Source organism: Tiliqua scincoides, chromosome 2 (genome assembly GCF_035046505.1).
Source record: "Tiliqua scincoides isolate rTilSci1 chromosome 2, rTilSci1.hap2, whole genome shotgun sequence".
Classification (NCBI taxonomy): Eukaryota; Metazoa; Chordata; class Lepidosauria; order Squamata; family Scincidae; genus Tiliqua; species Tiliqua scincoides.
The window spans coordinates 184675038-184696848 of NC_089822.1; the positions used below are offsets into that span (position 1 = coordinate 184675038).

A 21811-nucleotide genomic window follows, 5' to 3' on the forward strand; every position below is an offset into this window, starting at 1 on the left:
TGAACAGGGAGCAGTGGTGAGGCCGACGGCATGCAGGGGGAGGGGCACGAGAGGGGTTTGTGTGTATCAGGAAGTTGAACAGGGAGCAAAACAGAAAACTCCTGCCCTAAAGCTGGGCACCTGGAACGTAAGGACAATGACACCTGGCTTCTCTGATGACCTGCAAGCAATAGACGATGCACGCAAAACAGCTGTCATCGACATGGAGCTGAGCAGACTGCAGATGGACATCGTCACCCTTCAAGAGACAAGGCTGCCAGATTCCGGATCTGTCAAGGAGCGAAATTTCTCATTTTTCTGGCAGGGAAAACCACCAAACGAAACCAGGGAACATGGTGTTGGCTTTGCGGTCAGAAATACCCTGCTGAAATCCATCATCCCACCTACTGTGGGAAGTGAAAGAATTTTGTCCCTGCAGCTCCAGTCATCAGCAGGACCTGTCACTCTCATCAGTGCTTATGCACCGACTCTGTCATCTCCAGCAGAAGCCAAAGACAAATTTTATGGCAACCTGGCCACCACTATCAAGAAGATCCCCGTAAAAGAGCCATTGTTCATCCTTGGCGACTTCAATGCTAGAGTTGGTGCTGATAACAGTTCGTGGCCCACTTGCTTAGGTCAGTTCGGCACTGGGAAGATGAACGAAAATGGCCAACGCCTGCTAGAGTTTTGCTGTCATCACGGTCTCTGTGTCAGCAATACGTTCTTCAACACGAAGCCCCAACATAGAGTCTCTTGGAGACACCCAAGATCAAAGCACTGGCACCAGCTCGACCTGATTCTCACCAGACGCTCCAGCCTTCCCAGCGTCAAGATCACACGCAGCTATCAGGGTGCTGCCTGTGACACCGACCACTCGCTGGTGTGCAGCAGAGTGAAACTGCAAACAAAGCGACTGTATCACACGAAAAGGGAAGGAAGACCTCGCATTGATACGAGCAAGACCCGGGATCAGAGAAAAGTGGAAGAATTTGCACGAGCGCTTGAGGAATCTCTTCCAGGCCCAGTTGATGCAAACGCATCCAACAGATGGGAACATTTCAAGAATGCCGTTTACAACACCGCCTTGTTCATATTTGGCAAGAAGACCAACAAGACAGCAGACTGGTTTGAAGCCCACTCTGAGGAGTTGACACCAGTCATTGAGGAAAAGAGGAGAGCTCAAGCAGCATACAAGGCCTGTCCCAGTGAGCGCAACCTGCAGGTCCTCCGAGGTGCTCGCAGCAAAGTCCAGCAGACTGCCAGGAGATGTGCTAACGACTACTGGCTCCAGCTCTGTTCCGAGATACAGATAGCAGCTGACACAGGCAACATCAAGGGGATGTATGATGGTATCAAGCAGGCCCTAGGTCCAACACAGAAGAAAATTGCCCCTCTGAAGTCTGCCACAGGCGAGGTCATCCAGGATCGGGCGCAGCAGATGGAACGCTGGGTGCAGCACTACTCTGAGCTATATTCCAGAGAAAATGTAGTCACCGAAGAAGCGCTGAACAACATTGAGTGCCTGCCTGTGCTGGAGGAACTTGACAGTGAACCAACCCTAGAAGAACTTCACGTGGCCCTGGACTCCCTTGCCTTTGGCAAGGCACCTGGAAAAGACAGCATCCCTGCTGAAGTCCTAAAGTGCTGCAAAACGATCATCATCACTGAGCTGCATGAAATCCTTTGTCTCTGCTGGAGAGAAGGTGGAGTACCTCAAGACATGAGGGATGCAAACATCATCACGCTGTACAAGAACAAAGGCGAAAGGGGTGACTGCAACAACTACCGTGGCATCTCTCTCCTTAGCGTTGTAGGAAAGTTGTTTGCCCGAGTTGCACTAAAGAGGCTCCAGGTACTTGCAGAGAGCGTTTATCCAGAATCACAGTGTGGATTCCGAGCCAACAGGTCCACCACTGATATGGTATTCTCCCTTAGACAACTGCAGGAGAAATGCAGGGAACAACGACAGCCACTCTTTATAGCCTTCATAGATCTCACGAAGGCTTTCGACCTGGTCAGCAGGGATGGCCTCTTCAAGATTCTCCCCAAGATTGGATGTCCACCCAGGCTCCTCAGCATCATCAGATCCTTCCACAAGGACATGAAGGGCACTGTTGTCTTTGATGGCTCCACATCAGACCCCTTTGACATCCGAAGCGGCGTGAAGCAGGGCTGTGTTCTTGCACCAACCTTGTTTGGGATTTTCTTCGCTGTCCTGCTGAAGCAGGCCTTTGGAACTACAACAGAAGGCATCTATCTCCGGACCAGATCAGATGGAAAGCTCTTCAACCTCTCCAGACTGAGAGCAAAGTCCAAAGTCCAGCTGAAATGTCTGCGTGACTTCATCTTTGCCGACGATGCAGCTATCACTACCCACTCTGCCAAAGATCTCCAGCAGCTCATGGATCATTTTAGCAAGGCCTGCCAAGATTTTGGACTGACAATCAGCCTGAAGAAAACACAGGTCATGGTTCAGGATGTGGACTCACCTCCCTGCATTACAATCTCTGCGCATGAACTGGAGGTTGTCCATGACTTTGTGTACCTTGGCTCAACGATCTCCGACACACTTTCTCTCGATACCGAGCTAAACAAGCGCATCGGTAAAGCAGCTACCACATTTTCCAGACTCACAAAGAGAGTCTGGTCCAACAAGAAGCTGACGGAACATACCAAGATCCAGGTCTACAGAGCTTGCGTCCTGAGTACACTTCTGTACTGCAGCGAGTCATGGACTCTTCACTCACAACAGGAGAGGAAACTGAATGCTTTCCACATGTGCTGCCTCCGACGTATTCTCGGCATCACCTGGCAGGACAAAGTTCCAAACAACACAGTCCTGGAACGTGCTGGAATCCCTAGCATGTGTGCACTACTGAAACAGAGACGCCTGCGTTGGCTCGGTCATGTCGTGAGAATGGATGATGGGCGGATCCCAAAGGATCTCCTCTATGGAGAACTCGTGCAAGGAAAGCGCCCTACAGGTAGACCACAGCTGTGATACAAGGACATCTGCAAGAGGGATCTGAAGGCCTTAGGAGTGGACCTCAACAAGTGGGAAACCCTGGCCTCTGAGCGGCCCGCTTGGAGGCGGGCTGTGCAACATGGCCTTTCCCAGTTTGAAGAGACACTTGGCCAACAGTCTGAGGCTAAGAGGCAAAGAAGGAAGGCCCATAGTCAGAGAGACAGGCCAGGGACACACTACACTTGCTCCCAGCGTGGAAGGGATTGTCACTCCCGAATCGGCCTTTTCAGCCACACTAGACGCTGTTCCAGAACCACCTTTCAGAGCGCGATACCATAGTCTTTCGAGACTGAAGGTTGCCAACTAACTAGAATAATATTATGGTATGCAGTGTTTCTCAAGCTGTGGGTCAGGACCACATGTTACCATGGTACTTGACTGCATTTTGGGAAATGTTACAGATCTGTACTTTTAACAGGCTGCTAGGTATACATGTTCTTAAGAAAGCATGCACACAGCAGTGTGGTATTGCCACTGGGACAACCCAATCCTATCCTCCACTACCATTGTTGTGGGACAACTCTGCTATGAGGACACAGTGGGGCTGTGTCAGCCCACAGTGCATGGTGGGGAGAAGCAAGGCACACTGCCTTTGCACCGAGATGCTACTACAGTCCTCTCTTGCAGAGCAGGTGAATGAACTGGCTCCCAAATACCCAAAGCATACAGGGCTAAAGAAGCTGTTATTCCAGACCAGATTTCACTGTTGTCAACTGAAAGATGCAGAACTGTAATATCAAAATGGTGGTCTCTTTTCTGCATGATGGAACTTTGGGCAACCGGATAACTACACATGGTGAAATCATTTTGCGTGGATAAATATGGTAACAGTTTCTGTAAACACTGCTTGCATTCCACACACTGTTCATATCACCAGATGGTAGACAGATGGGGCAGGGTTTGTGGTCCAATATCAATCAGGCCATATTTGCATCAAAAGCTGAGGCGTGTATGGACACAAGCATCATAACTGCAAGAGTGTAGCAGTGCCACTAGGAAGGGTACAGAGGGGATCAAGCCCACCACCCTCAACATTTGTACCTCTGGGGATAAACAAAGAATATACCTCTAAAAAGCAAAAATGATACTGACAGAACTACATAAGGAATATTTAACAGAGTGGTGTGCAGCACAGACTTTTTCTTTGGAAATCCTTGCTGTTATGCATGGGTCTATGTCAGTGTTATTCAAACTGTGCAGCGCGGCTCCTTAGGGAGGCGCCAGGAACTCAAAGGGGAGGCGCGGGATGTCCTCTCACAGTGATACAGTGAGCAGAATAGGGACCCCCTGGGCAGAATAGGAACCCGTCTGCGCTTTTTTTTTTTAAAGCAGAAGAAACGGGAGTTGCTCAGCTGCGAGAGTGGCTGCTGCTGCCCCGCCCTCTTCTCCCTCCACTCCGAGGCTGCTGCCTTCTGTGTTTGCTGCATGTTGTTTCCAAAGCTCTTCGACTCCAACCCCCATCTGGCAAGTACTGAGCATGCTCAGCTTGCAGTCCTTAACCCTAGCTAATCCTTGTCTGGTTGGTTCCTAGTTCCAGCCTGGGATCGCCTCTCATCAAAGTGAAATCTCTCTTTTCAACCCCCTCCCTCTTCCACTCCCCCCTTCCATCTCCAAACCTTCCTGCTTTCCTCCCCCTCCCCAAATAAAACGATTCCTATTTTACCAGTCACCAGGGGTCTTAAAGTTGCTTCCATGCAGTTGGCAAAGGGGGGGAGGGGAGAGGAGCATACACTTTACTTGGCCAGGAGCAGAAAAAGGGTACTGTTTTTAACATGATTTACTAATCTTGTTGTTTGACTGGAGGACAGGCTGTATTTTTTAAGTGATGAATCTTGCTATTTGAAGGGAATACTTATCAGCCATTGATGAAGTGATTGCCAGCCCAATCCTATCCACACTTTCCTGGGAGTAAGCCCCATTGACTCTAATGGGACTTACTTCTGAGTAGACATGCATAGGCTTGAGCTGTGCTTCTCCTAGTATAGGAGACAAATCAGCTTCCTAACCAAACCCTTATCAGCTCTGATATATTTTCATGGTCTATTTTTGTTTTCCCCACCAGCTGCTAGAAAAATTTAATTTCATTAAATTAATTTTATTTTTATTTTTCACATTTTTATACTACCCTTGCTCCAAAGAGCTCAGGGTGGTTTACACAGCTGCTCCCCTCCTTCTTGTCCTCACCTCCTTGTGAGGTAGGTGAGGCTGAAAGAAAGTGACTGGCCCAAGGTCACCCAGGAAGCTTCGTGGCTGAGGGGGGATTTGAACCTGGATCTTCCAGGTCTGAGTCCACCTCCCAAACCACTACACCATCCTGGCTCTTGCCAGGGTTCAATAAAGGGTTCAATCCTATCCAAGGAGAATGGGAGAAATGACTAGCTGGATTGGGGTCCACAGGGGTGTGTGTGTGTAATGTTGGTCAGACTGGTTGTTCACAAAGTTCATTTGATAAAACAATTCTATTGGTATGCTTACAAAGTTTAGCTGATCATTTATAAAGCATGTATATTGCTGTGTATTAATATATTTTTAAGATCTGCATTTAATTAATGATATGATTAACATTAATATTAATATAGTTAATATATTTTATTATATAATAAATATAATATTATAATATTATATTTAATATAGTTAATATTTCTGGCCACTTCCTGTTTAATGATGTCACTTCTAGCCCTCAGGAACATGATGGGGAGTCATGGCCAACAGCCACGGGGGTCAAGGGAGCCACTGGCCGGAAACATTTGAGTACCACTGGTCTATGTTTAATATCAGCCCATCATTTCACAATACAAATTTGTCTTGTTACTGACATGCTCTTAGTTCAACATAACTACACCTGAGTTTAGTCAGTGAAAACCAGCAACGTGATAGGAATCTAGGAATCCAGAAATTTGGAAGTGAAAGTCCTGGGCCTTTTCAAGTTCCTTGAAACCAGAACCAGGGAAACAGATGTTGTTATACTCTTAGTGAGACACAAAGACAGTTATGACACTTGTTATGACCCATAAAGTAAACTGTTGTCTAACTTGAAAAAAAAAATCTCTGGAGTCTCTGTCCTTAGACTTGTTTGAATATCCTGGACCAAAAGAAAACAAACTCCTACAGACATGTTAACCTTTGGTCCATTCCTAGTATATTGGAGAAGAACAATGTCTAGACAGGTCTTAAGGCTAATTGTCATAGAGGTGTTTGAAAATGGTGTTATTTACCTTACCCAGAAGTAATGTGTTCAGTAAGGTTATAATCTGGCACAGAATCAAGTAGAGTTACTTCCTATACCTAGGGGAAGGGGGTGGAAGTCCCCTTTTCCTGAGGAGCCACCACTACCCCGTGCGCAGCAGATGCCATGGTACTCATTTTTGCACTGCTGCAGGCTCAGGTGCCAGGCAGCTCAGGATTGGGCTGTTAGTCACCAGAAACAAACAACTCTAATCATCAGGTTTTCACTGACTATAAACCGAAGACCATATAAAAGCATCTGAAAAGAAAAAGTGGCTGTTGTATCTAGTTCCTGTTAGTGAATCTTGAGGTTCTAGGGGAGAAAAAAGAATAAATTTTGCAAGTCTGAAATCTGCACATCCCTGCTGCTGTAGAGTGTAGACTAATTACGTACATGCTAATATCTGATCCTGATATGTAATTCCACTGTAATCTCCACTGCTATAAAACAACCATTAAACAGTACTAATCAAGTAGAGCTAGCATCAGTGGATAAGTAACAGTCTTTAAGACAATTTAGTGCAACTGATCTTTATTATGGTACTTGCAAAGCCTCATTCACTTTGGTGGCAGATAAAGTGCTTGGGAATTAGGTTACTAATTAATGAAATGCATTTAGCTCATCACCAATCCAATCTCTGCCAATCCTAGTTTTCATTGCAGTGATAACCCTGTGGTGAGATACTACTTCAGAGTGCAAGTGGGAATTCACTTGATCAAATAATTCCGTATTTAAAAATCCCTACGTGTAAAAAAAAGCAAGAACACTCTTTGAAAGAAGGGGCCTAGCAAAGCCTTCTTCCCAACATGCTAGTTTTCTGCTAGCTAGTTTTCTGCTAGTTTTCCCAACATGCTAGTTAGATTTACTGTTTTTAGAAGGGAGACCATGTCATCCTATGAGCTTTCACCAGCACAAAGGCATAAGACTATCACCAGATCAAGATTTGCAAGAATCAGGCCTGATACACTACAAGTACAAAAGCAGAAGCTCCACCTCCCAAGAGGGGAAAAAAAAAAGAAGAAGTCCCATGGGCAATAACCACAGAAACAAGATTTTATTGTAAATCATTAAATGACTGTCATATACAAAACAGTAAAAGTTTTACCTTTTACTGAGGATCTATAAACTATTCCATTGAACTATCAGCACTTCATATGTTAGACATTAACTAGTTTACAAGCAATTTAGCAGCTTTATCAAATGTAATGGGACAAAGTCTTTTGAAACTTCAAATAAAAGTGCTGGAGGTTGGGGATTTCTAAATTTAGGACTGAGCTTGGTTTTCTGCTATCATCAAATCCCCTAAAACTACTCCAGACATGCAGTCATTCCAGGGGAAAATACACCCATAGGTCACATGCATGAGTTTCCACCCCCAGGGGACTTGTGACCACATGTTCAGTAGAACCCAGGGGTTTCTTCATAGCAAAAGTAATGCTTGTCATAAGAACATAAGAACAGCCCCACTGGATCAGGCCATAGGCCCATCTAGTCCAGCTTCCTGTATCTCACAGCGGCCCACCAAATGCCCCAGGGAGCACACCAGATAACAAGAGACCTCATCCTGGTGCTCTCCCCTACATCTGGCATTCTGACTTAACCCATTCCTAAAATCAGGAGGTTGCGCATACACATCATGGCTTGTACCCCATAATGGATTTTTCCTCCAGAAACTCGTCCAATCCCCTTTTAAAGGCGTCTAGGCTAGACGCCAGCACCACATCCTGTGGCAAGGAGTTCCACAGACCGACCACGCGCTGAGTAAAGAAATATTTTCTTTTGTCTGTCCTAACCCGCCCAACACTCAATTTTAGTGGATGTCCCCTGGTTCTGGTATTATGTGAGAGTGTAAAGAGCATCTCCCTATCCACTCTGTCCATCCCCTGCATAATTTTGTATGTCTCAATCATGTCCCCTCTCAAGCGTCTCTTTTCTAGGCTGAAGAGGCCCAAACGCCGTAGCCTTTCCTCATAAGGAAGGTGCCCCAGCCCCGTAATCATCTTAGTCGCTCTCTTTTGCACCTTTTCCATTTCCACTATGTCTTTTTTGAGATGCGGCGACCAGAACTGGACACAATACTCCAGGTGTGGCCTTACCATAGATTTGTACAACGGCATTATAATACTAACCGTTTTGTTCTCAATACCCTTCCTAATGATCCCAAGCATAGAATTGGCCTTCTTCACTGCTGCCGCACATTGGGTCGACACTTTCATCGACCTGTCCACCACCACCCCAAGATCTCTCTCCTGATCTGTCACAGACAGCTCAGAACCCATCAGCCTATATGTGAAGTTTTGATTTTTTGCCCCAATGTGCATGACTTTACACTTACTGACATTGAAGCGCATCTGCCATTTTGCTGCCCATTCTGCCAGTCTGGAGAGATCCTTCTGGAGCTCCTCACAATCACTTCTGGTCTTTACCACTCGGAAAAGTTTGGTGTCATCTGCAAACTTAGCCACTTCACTGCTCAACCCTGTCTCCAGGTCATTTATGAAGAGGTTGAAAAGCACCGGTCCCAGGACAGATCCTTGGGGCACACCGCTTTTCACCTCTCTCCATTGTGAAAATTGCCCATTGACACCCACTCTCTGCTTCCTGGCCTCCAACCAGTTCTCAATCCAGGAGAGGACCTGTCCTCTAATTCCCTGACTGTGGAGTTTTTTCAGTAACCTTTGGTGAGGGACCGTGTCAAACGCCTTCTGAAAGTCCAGATATATAATGTCCACGGGTTCTCCCGCATCCACATGCCTGTTGACCTTTTCAAAGAATTCTATAAGGTTTGTGAGGCAAGACTTACCCTTACAGAAGCCATGCTGACTCTCCCTCAGCAAGGCCTGTTCGTCTATGTGTTTTGAGATCCTATCTTTGATGAGGCATTCCACCATCTTACCCGGTATAGATGTTAGGCTGACCGGCCTATAGTTTCCCGGGTCCCCCCTCTTTCCCTTTTTAAAAATAGGCGTGACATTTGCTATCCTCCAATCTTCTGGCACTGTGGCCGTTTTGAGGGACAAGTTGCATACCTTAGTCAAGAGATCTGCAACTTCATTCTTCAATTCCTTAATAACCCTTGGGTGTATGCCATCAGGGCCCGGTGACTTATTGATCTTTAATTTATCAATGAGGTCTGAAACATCTTCTCTTTTAACCTCTATCTGACTTAACTCCTCGGTTAGAAGGGGCCGTTCGGGCAGCGGTATCTGCCCGAGGTCTTCTGCCGTGAAGACAGATGCAAAGAACTCATTTAATTTCTCTGCCATCTCTAAGTCTCCTTTTATCTCCCCTTTCCCTCCCTCACCATCCAGAGGGCCAACCGCTTCTCTGGCGGGTTTCCTGCTTCTAACATATTTGAAGAAGCTTTTATTATTCCCCTTAATGTTGCTGGCCATGTGTTCCTCATAGTCTCGCTTGGCCTCCCCTATCACCTTCTTACATTTCTTTTGCCACAGTTTATGTTCCTTTTTATTCTCCTCATTAGGGCAAGACTTCCATTTACGGAAGGAAGCTTCCTTGCCCTTCACAGCCTCTCTAACTTGGCTGGTTAGCCATGCGGGCACTCTCCTGGATTTAGTGGAACCCTTCTTTCTTTGCGGTATACACCTCTGCTGGGCCTCTATTACTGTTGTTTTAAGCAGCCTCCATGCACTCTGGAGAGACTGGACTCTTTTTACCCTCCCTTTCAGCCTCCTTCTAACCAGCCTCCTCATTTGAGGGAAGTCCGCCCGTCGGAAGTCAAGGGTTTTTGTTAGAGATTTGCCTGGTATTCCTCCCCCAACGTGCACGTCAAAACGGATCGCAGCATGATCACTGTTCCCCAATGGCTCAGTAACGTTTACATCTCTAACCAGGTCCTGCGTACCGCACAAAATTAAATCCAGAGTCACCTGTCCTCTGGTGGGCTCCGTGACTAGCTGATCTAAGCCACAGTCATTTAGCACGTCAAGAAATCCGGTTTCCTTATCGTGACCAGAACACAAATTGACCCAGTCAATATGAGGATAATTGAAGTCCCCCATGATTACAACCCTGTCCTTCCTTGTCACCTCCCTGATCTGTTTCCTCATTTCAAGGTCCCCATCAGATTTCTGGTCTGGAGGGCGATAGCACACCCCCAGTATTACATCGCTGCTCAAGCCTGGTAATTTAACCCACAGAGATTCTACGGTGGAGTCGGACCCACCTTCAATCTCTACTTTGCTGGATTCTATCCCTTCCTTAACATAAACATGTCCCTCCTCCCATGCTGCCAATCATTCTTTGGCAGACTTCTGGCACCTGCATGTATCCTAGCAGCACCTGCCAGCCTAAAGGAATGGGAGTTCTCCCCCCCCCCCTTGAGGACAGTAAGCATCCTGCTCTTGCCAGGGTCAACAGGATTCATGTGCTGTTAATTTTCTGTGCCAGAGTACATGGAGGGCTGATTCACTCATGTGGGAGAAAGCTGCCAGTCAGCCGTTGGGGCTTCCAAGCAAGCAGGCATAGGATCCAGACTCAAAGTGGGCAAAGGGGGATGGTGACTCAAGTAGCTCCTTGAGGCGAAAAGCAACAGAGCAGCCCCAATCACGAACTGCTGCTCCAGTTGAAACACACATACTCCCCTCTCTTCTCGGGAGTGTTCTTTCTATGAAGGGCACCAAGTTGGGGGGGGGAGGGAGAAAAGAATTGCTTGATGGAAATAAGCCACACGCTTAACGCAAACACTTTCAGCAGCAAAATCTATGCAAGTGGAGAAGTGGTAGCTTGCAAGACAAATTGTAAGGTTCCTTCCCTGTTACATGGATTGCAATCCTATACACTTTACTGGGAGTAAGCTCCATTGAATACAACAGGACTTACTTCTGAGTAAGCACACACAAGGCAATCTAAACAGGCTGCTGCCCTCTTCTTCCTCCAGTGAAAAGAGGATCAAAGCATTGACAAGTGGTTCCATTGGCTAACCCATAGGGGCCTTTCCTTCCCTCTCCTCTGCCCCCAGATCCCAACCAAATTAACATAGCAAGCAAGCAATTCCTATTTTTGCTGTTGCCTTTCCTACTCTCCATGAGCAAAGGCATGGAGACAATTGGCCTTTAAAGCCAAGAGCAAGGAGAAGATGAGCTCTGGCAAAGGAAAGGACCACTGGGAGGGCCGTCTAGGGCACTGATGGCCCAGCCTTCTCTGATGACTCAAACCTACATGTATATCAAAAACTATGCGACTTTTAGAACTGTATGTTCAAAACCCACATGGAAGAATAGGAACTTGCAGAATAAAAACCTGAATATTCTATGGCAAAAAGTCCATGGCTGTCTCATGGATCAAGAAAACCACATGGGTTTTGCATACAATATGGGTTTATTCTCTGGAAAATGCCCATTTCCATGTGGATTTTTGCATGTTTGGTTTGGGTCTCAGTTTATCTACTGTGGATATGACAAGTACCCTGTTTGTTGTCTCTTGCCCCTCTCCACCCCAACACATTCAAGAATGTTATGTGCAGATTGCACAATTAGATTTTATCAGGGATGGGAGGCTTGTGTAACCCTCTATTATTCCATATTCAGCCCTCCAAATTATTCAGGCTCTGGAGTTCATGCAAATTAACTAAGTAGAGTGGGGGGAGGGGGCTTAACTGGAGTGACAGGTGCTTACAGACTCTGATTCTGCAGACTGGTGCAGCCAGGTGCATTGCCTGTGCATATGCCCTTATGTGTACATGGAACAGGGGAGAGACAAGTATTGATTAAACCTGGGTATTTCCTCATACATATAGGAAAACAGTCCATTTGGGGAAGGATTGTACTAAGTGAAGATGAGGTGATGCATAACTGAAGGCAGCAAGAGAAAAATGCATCACGAGTACTTATTTTGAGAACACTGAATTATAAATTCAAAACAAAATTATCACCGTCTAGAATGTGGAGGTCAATGACTCTGTAGTAGCAACATGGCACAGGACTCTGTCTACAAGACTAGTCTATTACACAAACTAAAGGTAGGGGTGTCTAAACTTTTTGGCAGGGAGGGCCACATCATCACTCTGACACTGTGTGGGGGGCAGGAAAAAATATTAATTTACATTCCAATTTGAATACATTTGCATAAGTGAATATACTAGAGATGGAACTTATATGAATGAATGAAGGTCTTGCAATAGCTCAAGACCTATAAAAGGCCTTGCACAAAGCATGACTGGCCTTTCCTTCACTGCCGCTGCTGCATCAGATGTGAAACAGCAAGCAAGTGAAGGAACTCTCATCCCACAAGAGGTCAAATAGTCACCCTCACGCAAGAGGTCAAATAGTCACCCTCATGCTGAGAGCAGTTGCACTGGGCCAGCATGGTCTCCAGCCAGTCTCCAGAGGGCCAGAGGCTCACTGGAGACTGGGGGCTCCCCACAGGTTGGATTGGGAGTCCCCGAGGGCTGCAAATGGCCACTGGAATAGGGTTTGGGCACCCTTGCTCCAAGGTGTCACAGGCTCCTGCACTGCACAGCAGTATAACAATGCAATGCTGAGTCAAATCCCACACATACATAAGCTTGAAAAATCCCTAGTCTCACAAATAAAGTTAAATGTAACTTTGATTCTAAATCCTAAAACATTTTCAAAATCTGTGGCAACGTTTAAATCATAGCTTTAATCAAAGCCAAGAACAAATCCTCTACCCCATAAAGGCAGGAGGTCTGGTCTAGAGCAGGGGTGTCCAAAGTTTTTGGTAGGAGGGCCACATCATCTCTCTGACACTGTGTCAGGGGCCGGGGGGGATTAATTTACATTTTAAATTTGAATAAATTTACATATGTTTACATAAATGAATATATTAAAGATGAACTTATATGAATGAATGAATGCATGAATGAATGAATGGTCTTGCAATGGCTCAAGACCTATAAAAGGTCTTGCACAAAGCAAGGCTGGCCTTTCCTTTGCTGCCACTACTGCATCACAGACATGAAACTGCAAGCAGTGGAGGAAGCCCTCATCCCACAGCTCACATGAGAGGTCAAACAGTTGCCCTCACGCTGACAGCAGTTGCATCGGGCCAGTGCGGGCTTCAACAAATCTCTGGAGGGCCAGAGGCTCATTGGACACTGGAGGCTCCCTGAGGGCCACATTGAGAGGCCTCGAGGGCCGCATGCAGCCCCAGGGCCGGGGTTTGGGCACCCCTGGTCTAGAGGGTAGAGCCTCCAATAACCCAAAGATAACATCAGAAGGTCGCCAGTTCAAGGACACCGGCAGCTCCCTGAACGGCTGAGAATGGCAAGACCTTGAAGCAGCTGACAAGCCGAGCTGAGTGATTCCACCTGCTCTTGGTGTGAGCAAGAAGCGTCTTGGCTGCCCTCCATGTGAGAACTGGAGCTGCTTGTCAGCCTGTGTGGGAGAACTGGAGGCCAGAAGTGAGACCAAATCAGGAAGATCCATTCTGAAATGTTGTTGGTTCTTGAAAGAGAGAACCTCTATGATTGTAAAAATCCCCTTGAGGGATTTAGAAACGCATGCCTATGTAAACTGTCTTGAATAAAGTCAGAGGAGTAATTCGATGACCAGAAAGGCAGTATATAAATACCTAGTTGTTATTATTTAAAATATTACTTGTAAAAAAATACAGAAAAAAGTTCTTTCTTTCTAGATCACCTTTTAAAAAAAAAAAAAAAAAAGTCTCATAAAGCTAGGCGGGCCCCGACAGTGTCATTTTAAAAAGTGGGTTCCAGAGCTCAAAGGTTTGAAAACCTCTAAATTAGTCTATAACTTTGTAAAAATCACACCAGGGTCAGTTACTTTTTGTTAAATTTTGGCAAGCAAACAAGAGAAGATACTATATTTTTAAAGTGTTCACCATCCAGTAGGTATTGAGTTCAGATTTGCGGTGGTTACAGAATTCTAAGAGCCAGAAATCCATTTCCATAGGTACTGCAAGACTTTTGCAAAGCTGAGCAGGGGACTCCAGTTTGGACATTATTCTCACTGTTTATATTAATTCTGGTTAATTGTAGAAAGATGATCCCATTAGCACCTCTCTGCACTAATCTGTCAAGGAAATGGAAAATTCCCTAATAGATTTACAGATTATTTAAAGGCAAATGGGCCACAGATAGAAGGAAGTGGATGAAAGACCAAGGCTTTTGTTGTGGTAGTGATAGAACGAAAAACACATTTATAACTGGCTGCTTTCCAAAATGGAATTTTGCTCTTTAAAGTGAAATTCAGTAATGTCACACTGGTCAATCCTTAGAAAGTCAGGCTAATATAGGTCAGGTTTTTCACACAGGAAACTGGGAATTTCTTCTAAGAATTAGATTTTGTAAAGTGGAAGTGGTTAACCATAAAGAAAGGAAACAGTTTCCCATAAAGCAATAGTAGGTGCACTCTATATTCAGACCATGATCTCCTCCTTTGGCTCCTAACTATTATTAGGCCTGACTACAGGTTCATCACTCCCCCTTCCAAAACCTAGTCAAGAAAGTTTTTATAAATGAAAGTGGAGACTGGCTCACTGCAGACATCATGGCCATACCACAGGCTGACCGCTATTGATGTGCTATGGTAATGCCATCATCATCCTCCTGTTGGCATGCAAGGAATTCCATTCCATTTCCTGATTCACAGTAACAGTAGTTTGCCATTATATCCAAAGGGGCCAAGCATGGTTACCACAAGTTTCTAGGAACCCACTTCAAACCATGGTTTCTGGGCCTAGAAATAAACTAGTTTATTCAAACCAAGAAGTGAAGTAGAAAACTGACGTATGCCAGAACTCCTGACACATTCCCAATCACCAAAACATAGTCTGGCTATGTCACCTGACAGGAATGGACAACTTGACTCAGCAGACTTGGACTCTAGTTGCCAAACCCTGCATTTTTTGTGACTTGTATGGACTCGAGTTACGAGTGTTTTGAAACTGGAAGGGACTCAGGATTTCAGAGTTTCTCTCAGGAACAAGTGGAGACACAAACTTGGGAACTTGAGTCTTTCGGCCCGCAACTCTGCTTGGTTTGTGTGTGTGTGTGTGTGTGGCTTCCAAAGGACCTCATGGGTGATCCAGAAGCCATATTCAAACCAGCGCAAGCAAGAGACTTGGAGAGAGGAGGGTAGGTTGGCTCTAAGAGGCAGGGCAAGGGGTGAAGGGAGGCATAAGTTTTGTTTGGGGGGTCTGCCCACCACTTCTATCACCTCACTCATGCTGGCCATCCCCTCCGGCCTTGCTGAGCTGGGTGTTTCCTCCCTCCCTCCCTCTCAAAAACATAGGAGAGGCAGTCTAACAATGCAGCATAATCTAGAAGAGCTTTTAGAAAGTCAACACCAATATTTTCACTGAATCAAGTTTAGCAACTTGATGTGGATTATCTCAGCATATTCAGGCTTGCAAAACAAAATAAAAACACCACTGACCTTTATTTTTCAGGATCCAGAGGAAGGGGCTCCCCCTACCACAAAAAATCTACATTAAGTTTTAAATGGTATAAATTCAGTTCCACAGAAGTACCTGAATCGCTGATTAGTAGATTTGATAAAATTATGTTCTATTAAGGAGAAACATACAAGGTTTGTTCTTATATATAATGTTATGCCACCTTTTCATTCTAAGGGTTTGTTTTGGGATAGAGAGAAAAGAAACACTTCTGAACTTCAGCTGTACTACAATATAACTTTAGCTATACTGATTAGGCTGGACTGTTAGAGGGTGTCAACAAACAAGTACTGCTACATTTGATAAGCAGTTCACTGCAGTCTTAGTTGTTTATAGATAGCTATATATAGTTGTTTATCATAGTTGTACAGATGTAGATCTTATTCTTATCAAAGAACATAGATCAAAACAACTACTTGGGCAGCCCAATCCTGAAGTTGGCTCCAGGTGTCAGCCCTGGCCCCGGGTGTCACAAGCAGCAAGTTTGCAGTGCCAGCAAGGAGTGAGTGCTGGCACTGGGCCAGCACCAGTCAGTGCTGAGTCTTAGTGCCACGAAGAGGATACCACACTGCTGCCCAGAAGTAAGTGAGACAGCCGGGTGGCAGCGTGGCTTTTTGAGGCAGGGGAAAAGCAGAACTGGGTGGGGGAAGAGAGAATAGGTCTGCAAGGGGAATGGAGAAGGCAGCAGTGTCTACCATTGTATCCTGAACCCCACCCCACCCCCAGTGAGCCAGGCAGCCCAACACGGGCCTCCTCAACTCTGCACCCATTAAAACATAGGCGCAGAGCCAAGGAGACCCACTGCCACGGGCTGCCGTTTGCTCGGAGCAAATGCTCTCTTCCCCGAGATCTGGCAGTAGCCATGGTGCCCACAGGATGCTGTGGTCACCATTTTGGCACATCTGGAGCCCTGGCAGGCTTCAGGAATTGGCCCGAAGAGAGCTTAAGGTTTAAAGTACACATTAAACGCACATGTGAATCATTTATTTTGCTTCTTTTTTGATAAACAGCACTGGGTATACCTGTTAATAGGGCAAAATAGGGGAGGTAGCACTTTGTCCACTGTTACAGTTCTGAATCAGTACTTTCTATTAACTATTTTAATAAAAAGAAAATGGTTTCCATTGGTGTGGGAAGTTGCACAACTGGGAATGGAACTGTGGTGGTGGAAAATATTAACACCTCCCTACCTCGCACTGTTTCATAAGAACATAAGAACAGCCCCACTGGATCAGGCCATAGGCTCAACTAGTCCAGCTTCCTGTATCTCACAGCGGCCCACCAAATGCCCCAGAGAGCACACCAGATAACAAGAGACCTGCATCCTCGTGCCCTCTCTTGAATCTGACATAGCCCATTTCTAAAATCAGGAGGTTGCACATACGCATCATGGCTTGTAACACATAATGGATTTTTCCTCCAGAAACTTGTCCATTCCCCTTTTAAAGGCATCCAGGCCAGATGCCGTCACCACATCCTGTGGCAAGGAGTTCCACAGACCGACCACACGCTGAGTAAAGAAATATTTTCTTTTGTCTGTCTGAACTCTCCCAAAACTCAATTTTAGTGGATGTCCCCTGGTTCTGGTGTTATGTGAGAGTGTAAAGAGCATCTCTCTATCCACTTTATCCTTCCCATGCATAATTTTGTATGTCTCAAACATGTTCCCCCTCAGGAATCTCTTTTCTAGGCTGAAGAGGCCCAAACGCCATAGCCTTTCCTCATAAGGAAAGTGCCCCAGCCCAGTAATCATCTTAGTCGCTCTCTTTTGCACCTTTCCCATTTCCACTATGTCCTTTTTGAGATGTGGCGACCAGAAATGGACGCAATACTCCAGGTGTGGCCTTACCATTGATTTGTACAATGGCATTATAATATTAGCTGTTTTGTTCCTAATACCTTTTCTAATAATCCCAAGCATAGAATTGGCCTTTCACCCTCCCAGGAGCAAAATGAACAGGTCAGCATATGCATTTAATGTTAGATGTGCTCTGGTCATAGGTACATACTTTTGCTAGCTCAGTGGGATTTTGATTTAAATACTAATATCATAAGTAATGAACCAATATACAGATTGCTTACAAAAAAAAAAATTAAACTGAAAAACCTCAATGCCCAGATAATAAGCAGCACAAATAATTAGGGTAGAACAGCCTTGAACAAAGACTAACCAGTTTCATCCAAGCATGTCTTTCCAAAAGAACGGAATGGTTACATACAAAGGTAAATAAAAATCTTATGACATGGCTAATCCCTTTGAGAGTAGAACTTGATGTGTCAGTTTTTCAAGTAATGAGACGCACCAAACTCATTATTATTATTATTATTATTATTATTATTATTAACAGTATTTATATACCACTTTTCAACTAAAAGTTCACAAAGTGCTTTACAGAGAAAAATCAAATAACTGATGGCTCCAGCAAATAGCACTAGAAAAGACACTGCTGGGTAGAGGAGAGAGAGTTACTTCCCCCCCTCCATTAAACAAAAGAGGAGCACCCACTTGAAAAGGTGCCTCTTACCCAATTAGTAGGGGTATTACCCAGTTAGCATTAATTCTTGCATTAATTCACTTGAGCAAACAAAAGTGGATTTCCAGTAAAGAATGTTACAATCTTAGCTGCTATGAGTAAAAATGTGACTACATCCTTATTTAACAACAAAGGGCCCAATCCTATCCAATTTTCCAGTGCTGGTGCTGCTGTGCCTATGGGGTATGCACTGCTTCCTGTGCTGGGGATGCAGTCACAGAGTCCTCCTTAAGGTATGAGAACATTTGTTTCCTTACCTTGGGGCTGCATTGCGGTTGCACTGGAGCTGGGAAGTTGGATAGGATTAGGTTGAAAGTCATTAAAAGTCCAGATAATACGTACTGTTAAAAGAGATGGCTCTTGTTTACTGCCTTTTCTTCCTATTAACTTCAATCTAGTTTTTTCAGGTGTCCAGGCTGCTTATGCTTATATGCTTATAGTGACTATTAAGCAAGACTATTTTCACGTTGGTCTCAAAAACACAGTTAACGGGCTTGTGGGGGAAATCACATCTGCGGATAACTTAAACCTTGGATATGGGATCTGCTCTGGGGGCTCTATAGAGAGTTATTTTAAAAAGTGATTCCAGTGTCAAAAAGTTTGCGAACCACTGCAGTGTAAGCATATACAGAAGGTATGTGTTTGCTTCATATGCCCTAGAAATCTCCAAGAGTTAATCCTGTAATTTGGCAGTCTAATTTTTTCCATCATTCTTTTTCTCTTTGAGGAGGGAAAGCAAAACATTATTTTAAAATTGTATTATAACACCAGTAAATGACACATCCTCCACTACTACACTGATGTTATTTACATTTCCCCAGCTCAATAGAATTCCGGAGAATTGATTGCATCTGAATTAGCACATAAGCATTCATTTATGTGGATTTATTTTAAAGGAGCCCATTCAGTGATTTCAGGCTGCAAGTGAAGACCACAAAAGGCTCTATGCAGTCTCTTAGTCATATAGATGTGTTTTGACATGAGGTAACTAGAAGCCGTAAGGATCTAAATCAGTGATTTTCAACCTTTTTCATCTTGCCGCACACTGGCAAGGCACTAAAATGGTCAAGACACACCATCAGCTTTTTGACAATTAACAGGGCACACTGTGCTGTCAAATGGGGGCTCACATCCCCCAATGGTGCTATTGATAAACAACACTCTCCCAAATTCCCACGGCACACCTGGGGACCATTCGCGGCACACCAGTGTGCCATGGCACAGTGGTTGAAAATGGCTGATCTAAATCAAGAAAACAGTGGAGTGAGGAGTAAAAAATAAACACTTTCACCAGCACTATGGCGGCAATCTAAATTGTGGGGCCATGCAGCTGCTTTTAACTTTGCTTTTAACAAAACCATCCACCCACAGTAGAACTTGATCAAGGATTTGATTGTGTACCTTGCCTAATTGTGCCTTTCAGGTGACTTGATGCCTCCCTTTGACTGGATGTTTTGAGGAGATGATTAGGCTGTTTTTTTTAAAGAGATCACACAAACAACCTGCTCTCTCCAAATGGAAACATGGGTAATTGTCCACATAATTTTTCCATTTACCACTTTGTCAGCAGGTGGGTGTGCATGAGAGAGAGAGAGAGAGAGCCCATGCATGCACGCACGTGTGCGCAGAATTCAATGCGCAGGAGCAAACGGAGCCCTCCTATGAATGGCCCTTAATAGGAATCTAGGATTACAACCACTGATTCAACCTAGAAAACCTTACAGTCCTCTCATAACCTTTTTATACATAAGAACACATGTTATTGCCTTAAAAACAGAATCTGCCAGCATAAGTATTATGAGCTTACTTCAAGCACATCTCTCTGGGACTGCATTTATTTCCACGGGCGGATCTGTCATCAGAGATCACTCCCACCAGCACTTTTGAGTCACAGTGGACACAATATTTTTTCCCAGCTGTTGCAATTCACCTACTCAGCACATGTTCCTTCTTTTCCTTACAGTAATTCAACATTGCATGATAGGGCATCAAGCCAACCGTAAAGCCAGGAACTATAAAGATTCCTCGACTGATAAGGTAATTGGGATCCTAGATTCCCGTTGGGTCCAACGTGCACACACTTGACCGAGTCCTACGCAGTGATAATCCCCCGAGGGCGCCAAATGATGCTTGCCCGTTGCCGGAGCTCCCTCTTGCACGCACACAAACAAGTCCCGCCCAGAAATGGAGCACGCGCGTCTCCCACGCTGCCCATGCACGAAAGCAAAGAGGCTGCTTCGCTGCACGCTTGCAAATACGGGGGGGGGGCACGACAAGGGTGTGCGTGCATTGAAAGCCATGCACTGATCCCCCACCTTTGCACAGGATTACGCCCCATGCCCGCTTAGATAAACCCTCGCCTTCATTTCCCCTTGCAGAGCGTACAGTATAACAGGAGAGCAGCCTCTTGCTGGCCAAAAACAACCTCAGCAAGGAACTGCAGCCCTCCCCACACTTTCCTGGGAGTAAGCCCCATTGACTATAATGGGACTTGCTTCTGAGTAGACAGGCATAGGAGTGGGCTCTGAGGCTGCAAGCCTGACCACACTTTCCTGGGAGTAAGCCCCATTGACTATAATGGGATTTGCTTCTGAGTAGACAGCCATAGGAGTGGGCTCTGAGGCTGCAATCCTATAAACACTTTCCTGGAAGTAAGCCCCACTGACTACAATGGGACTTCTGAGGACACCTGCCCAGAAATGGGGTCTGAGGCTGCAGTCCCATCCAGACTCACCTGAGAGGAAGCCCCATTGACTACAATGGGACTCACTTCCCAGCAGCTATGCCTAGGATTGGCACGCCTAGCAACCCTTTCCACGCCATCTCCCCCTCCAAGACGCGCCCCAGAGGCCCCGGCAAGGCCCTCCCGCCCTCGCCCCCATCTCCGCCGACTCCATGTTCCGGCTCTGCGCCTCCTCAGGCCCCCTCCGCCGCCCTCCCCCGAGGCGGCCCCTGTTGTCGGGGCCCCCGCCTGGCCTCGCTCGCCCGGCCTACCTCGGTGACGATGGTGGAGAGGTAGGGCTCGGGGCTGTAGTGCCAGCCGTCGAGGCAGGGCTCCTGCGGGACCTGGCCGGGGTCGACGTCGCGGCCGGGCCGCAGGCTCAGCGCGGAGAAGTTGGCCAGGGCCTGCAGGCGGAGGCGGCGGCAGCGGCTGGGCACCTGCCGGCCGTCGCGCTGCTCCAGCGGGATGCTGGCGTTGAGCCACTCGGCGCTCAGGTTGCCGGCCGGCACCAGGCAGCGGTGCTCGGGGGTGCCGGCCAGGAAGACGGCCGACATGCCGTTGAAGCCGTTGGGCACGATGCTGGCGCTCAGCAGGAAGAAGATCAGCCGCTGGAAGGGCCCCCACTCGCCCAGGAAGGCGATGATGTCGTCGTAGTCGCGCATGCTGGCGGCGCTCTCGGAGGCAAGGCGCACACTGCGCTGGGCACGCGGCGGCGGGGGGAGACCCGCGCCGTGCCGCGCCGCGCCCTCCGGAGGTGGGTCTCCGCCGGCCGACTCCGCCCTCCGCGGCCCGGGCGAGGAGCTCCCCTCCGCCGGCTGCTGCGGCTCGTGCCGCTGCGGAGGGCGTCGCCCGCAGCGAGGGTTTAGCGCAGCAGGGCCCCCAGGCTCCTGCCCTCCGGGGCGGGGGGCGGGAAGCCGGGGGGG

The 21811-nt window shown here is 46.5% G+C and overlaps 1 protein-coding gene across 1 annotated transcript in view; it reads right to left on the bottom strand.

Moving 5' to 3' along the window:
* SLC22A4 (solute carrier family 22 member 4) overlaps nucleotides 1–21556 on the bottom strand; it is a 91642-nt gene extending 70086 nt beyond the window's left edge. Inside the window, exon 1 of the mRNA XM_066614646.1 lies at nucleotides 21161–21556. Coding sequence (XP_066470743.1) covers nucleotides 21161–21550 — 390 coding nt within the window. The 5' untranslated portion in view covers nucleotides 21551–21556. The remainder of the gene's footprint in view (nucleotides 1–21160) is intronic.
* Nucleotides 21557–21811: the final 255 nt, after the last annotated feature.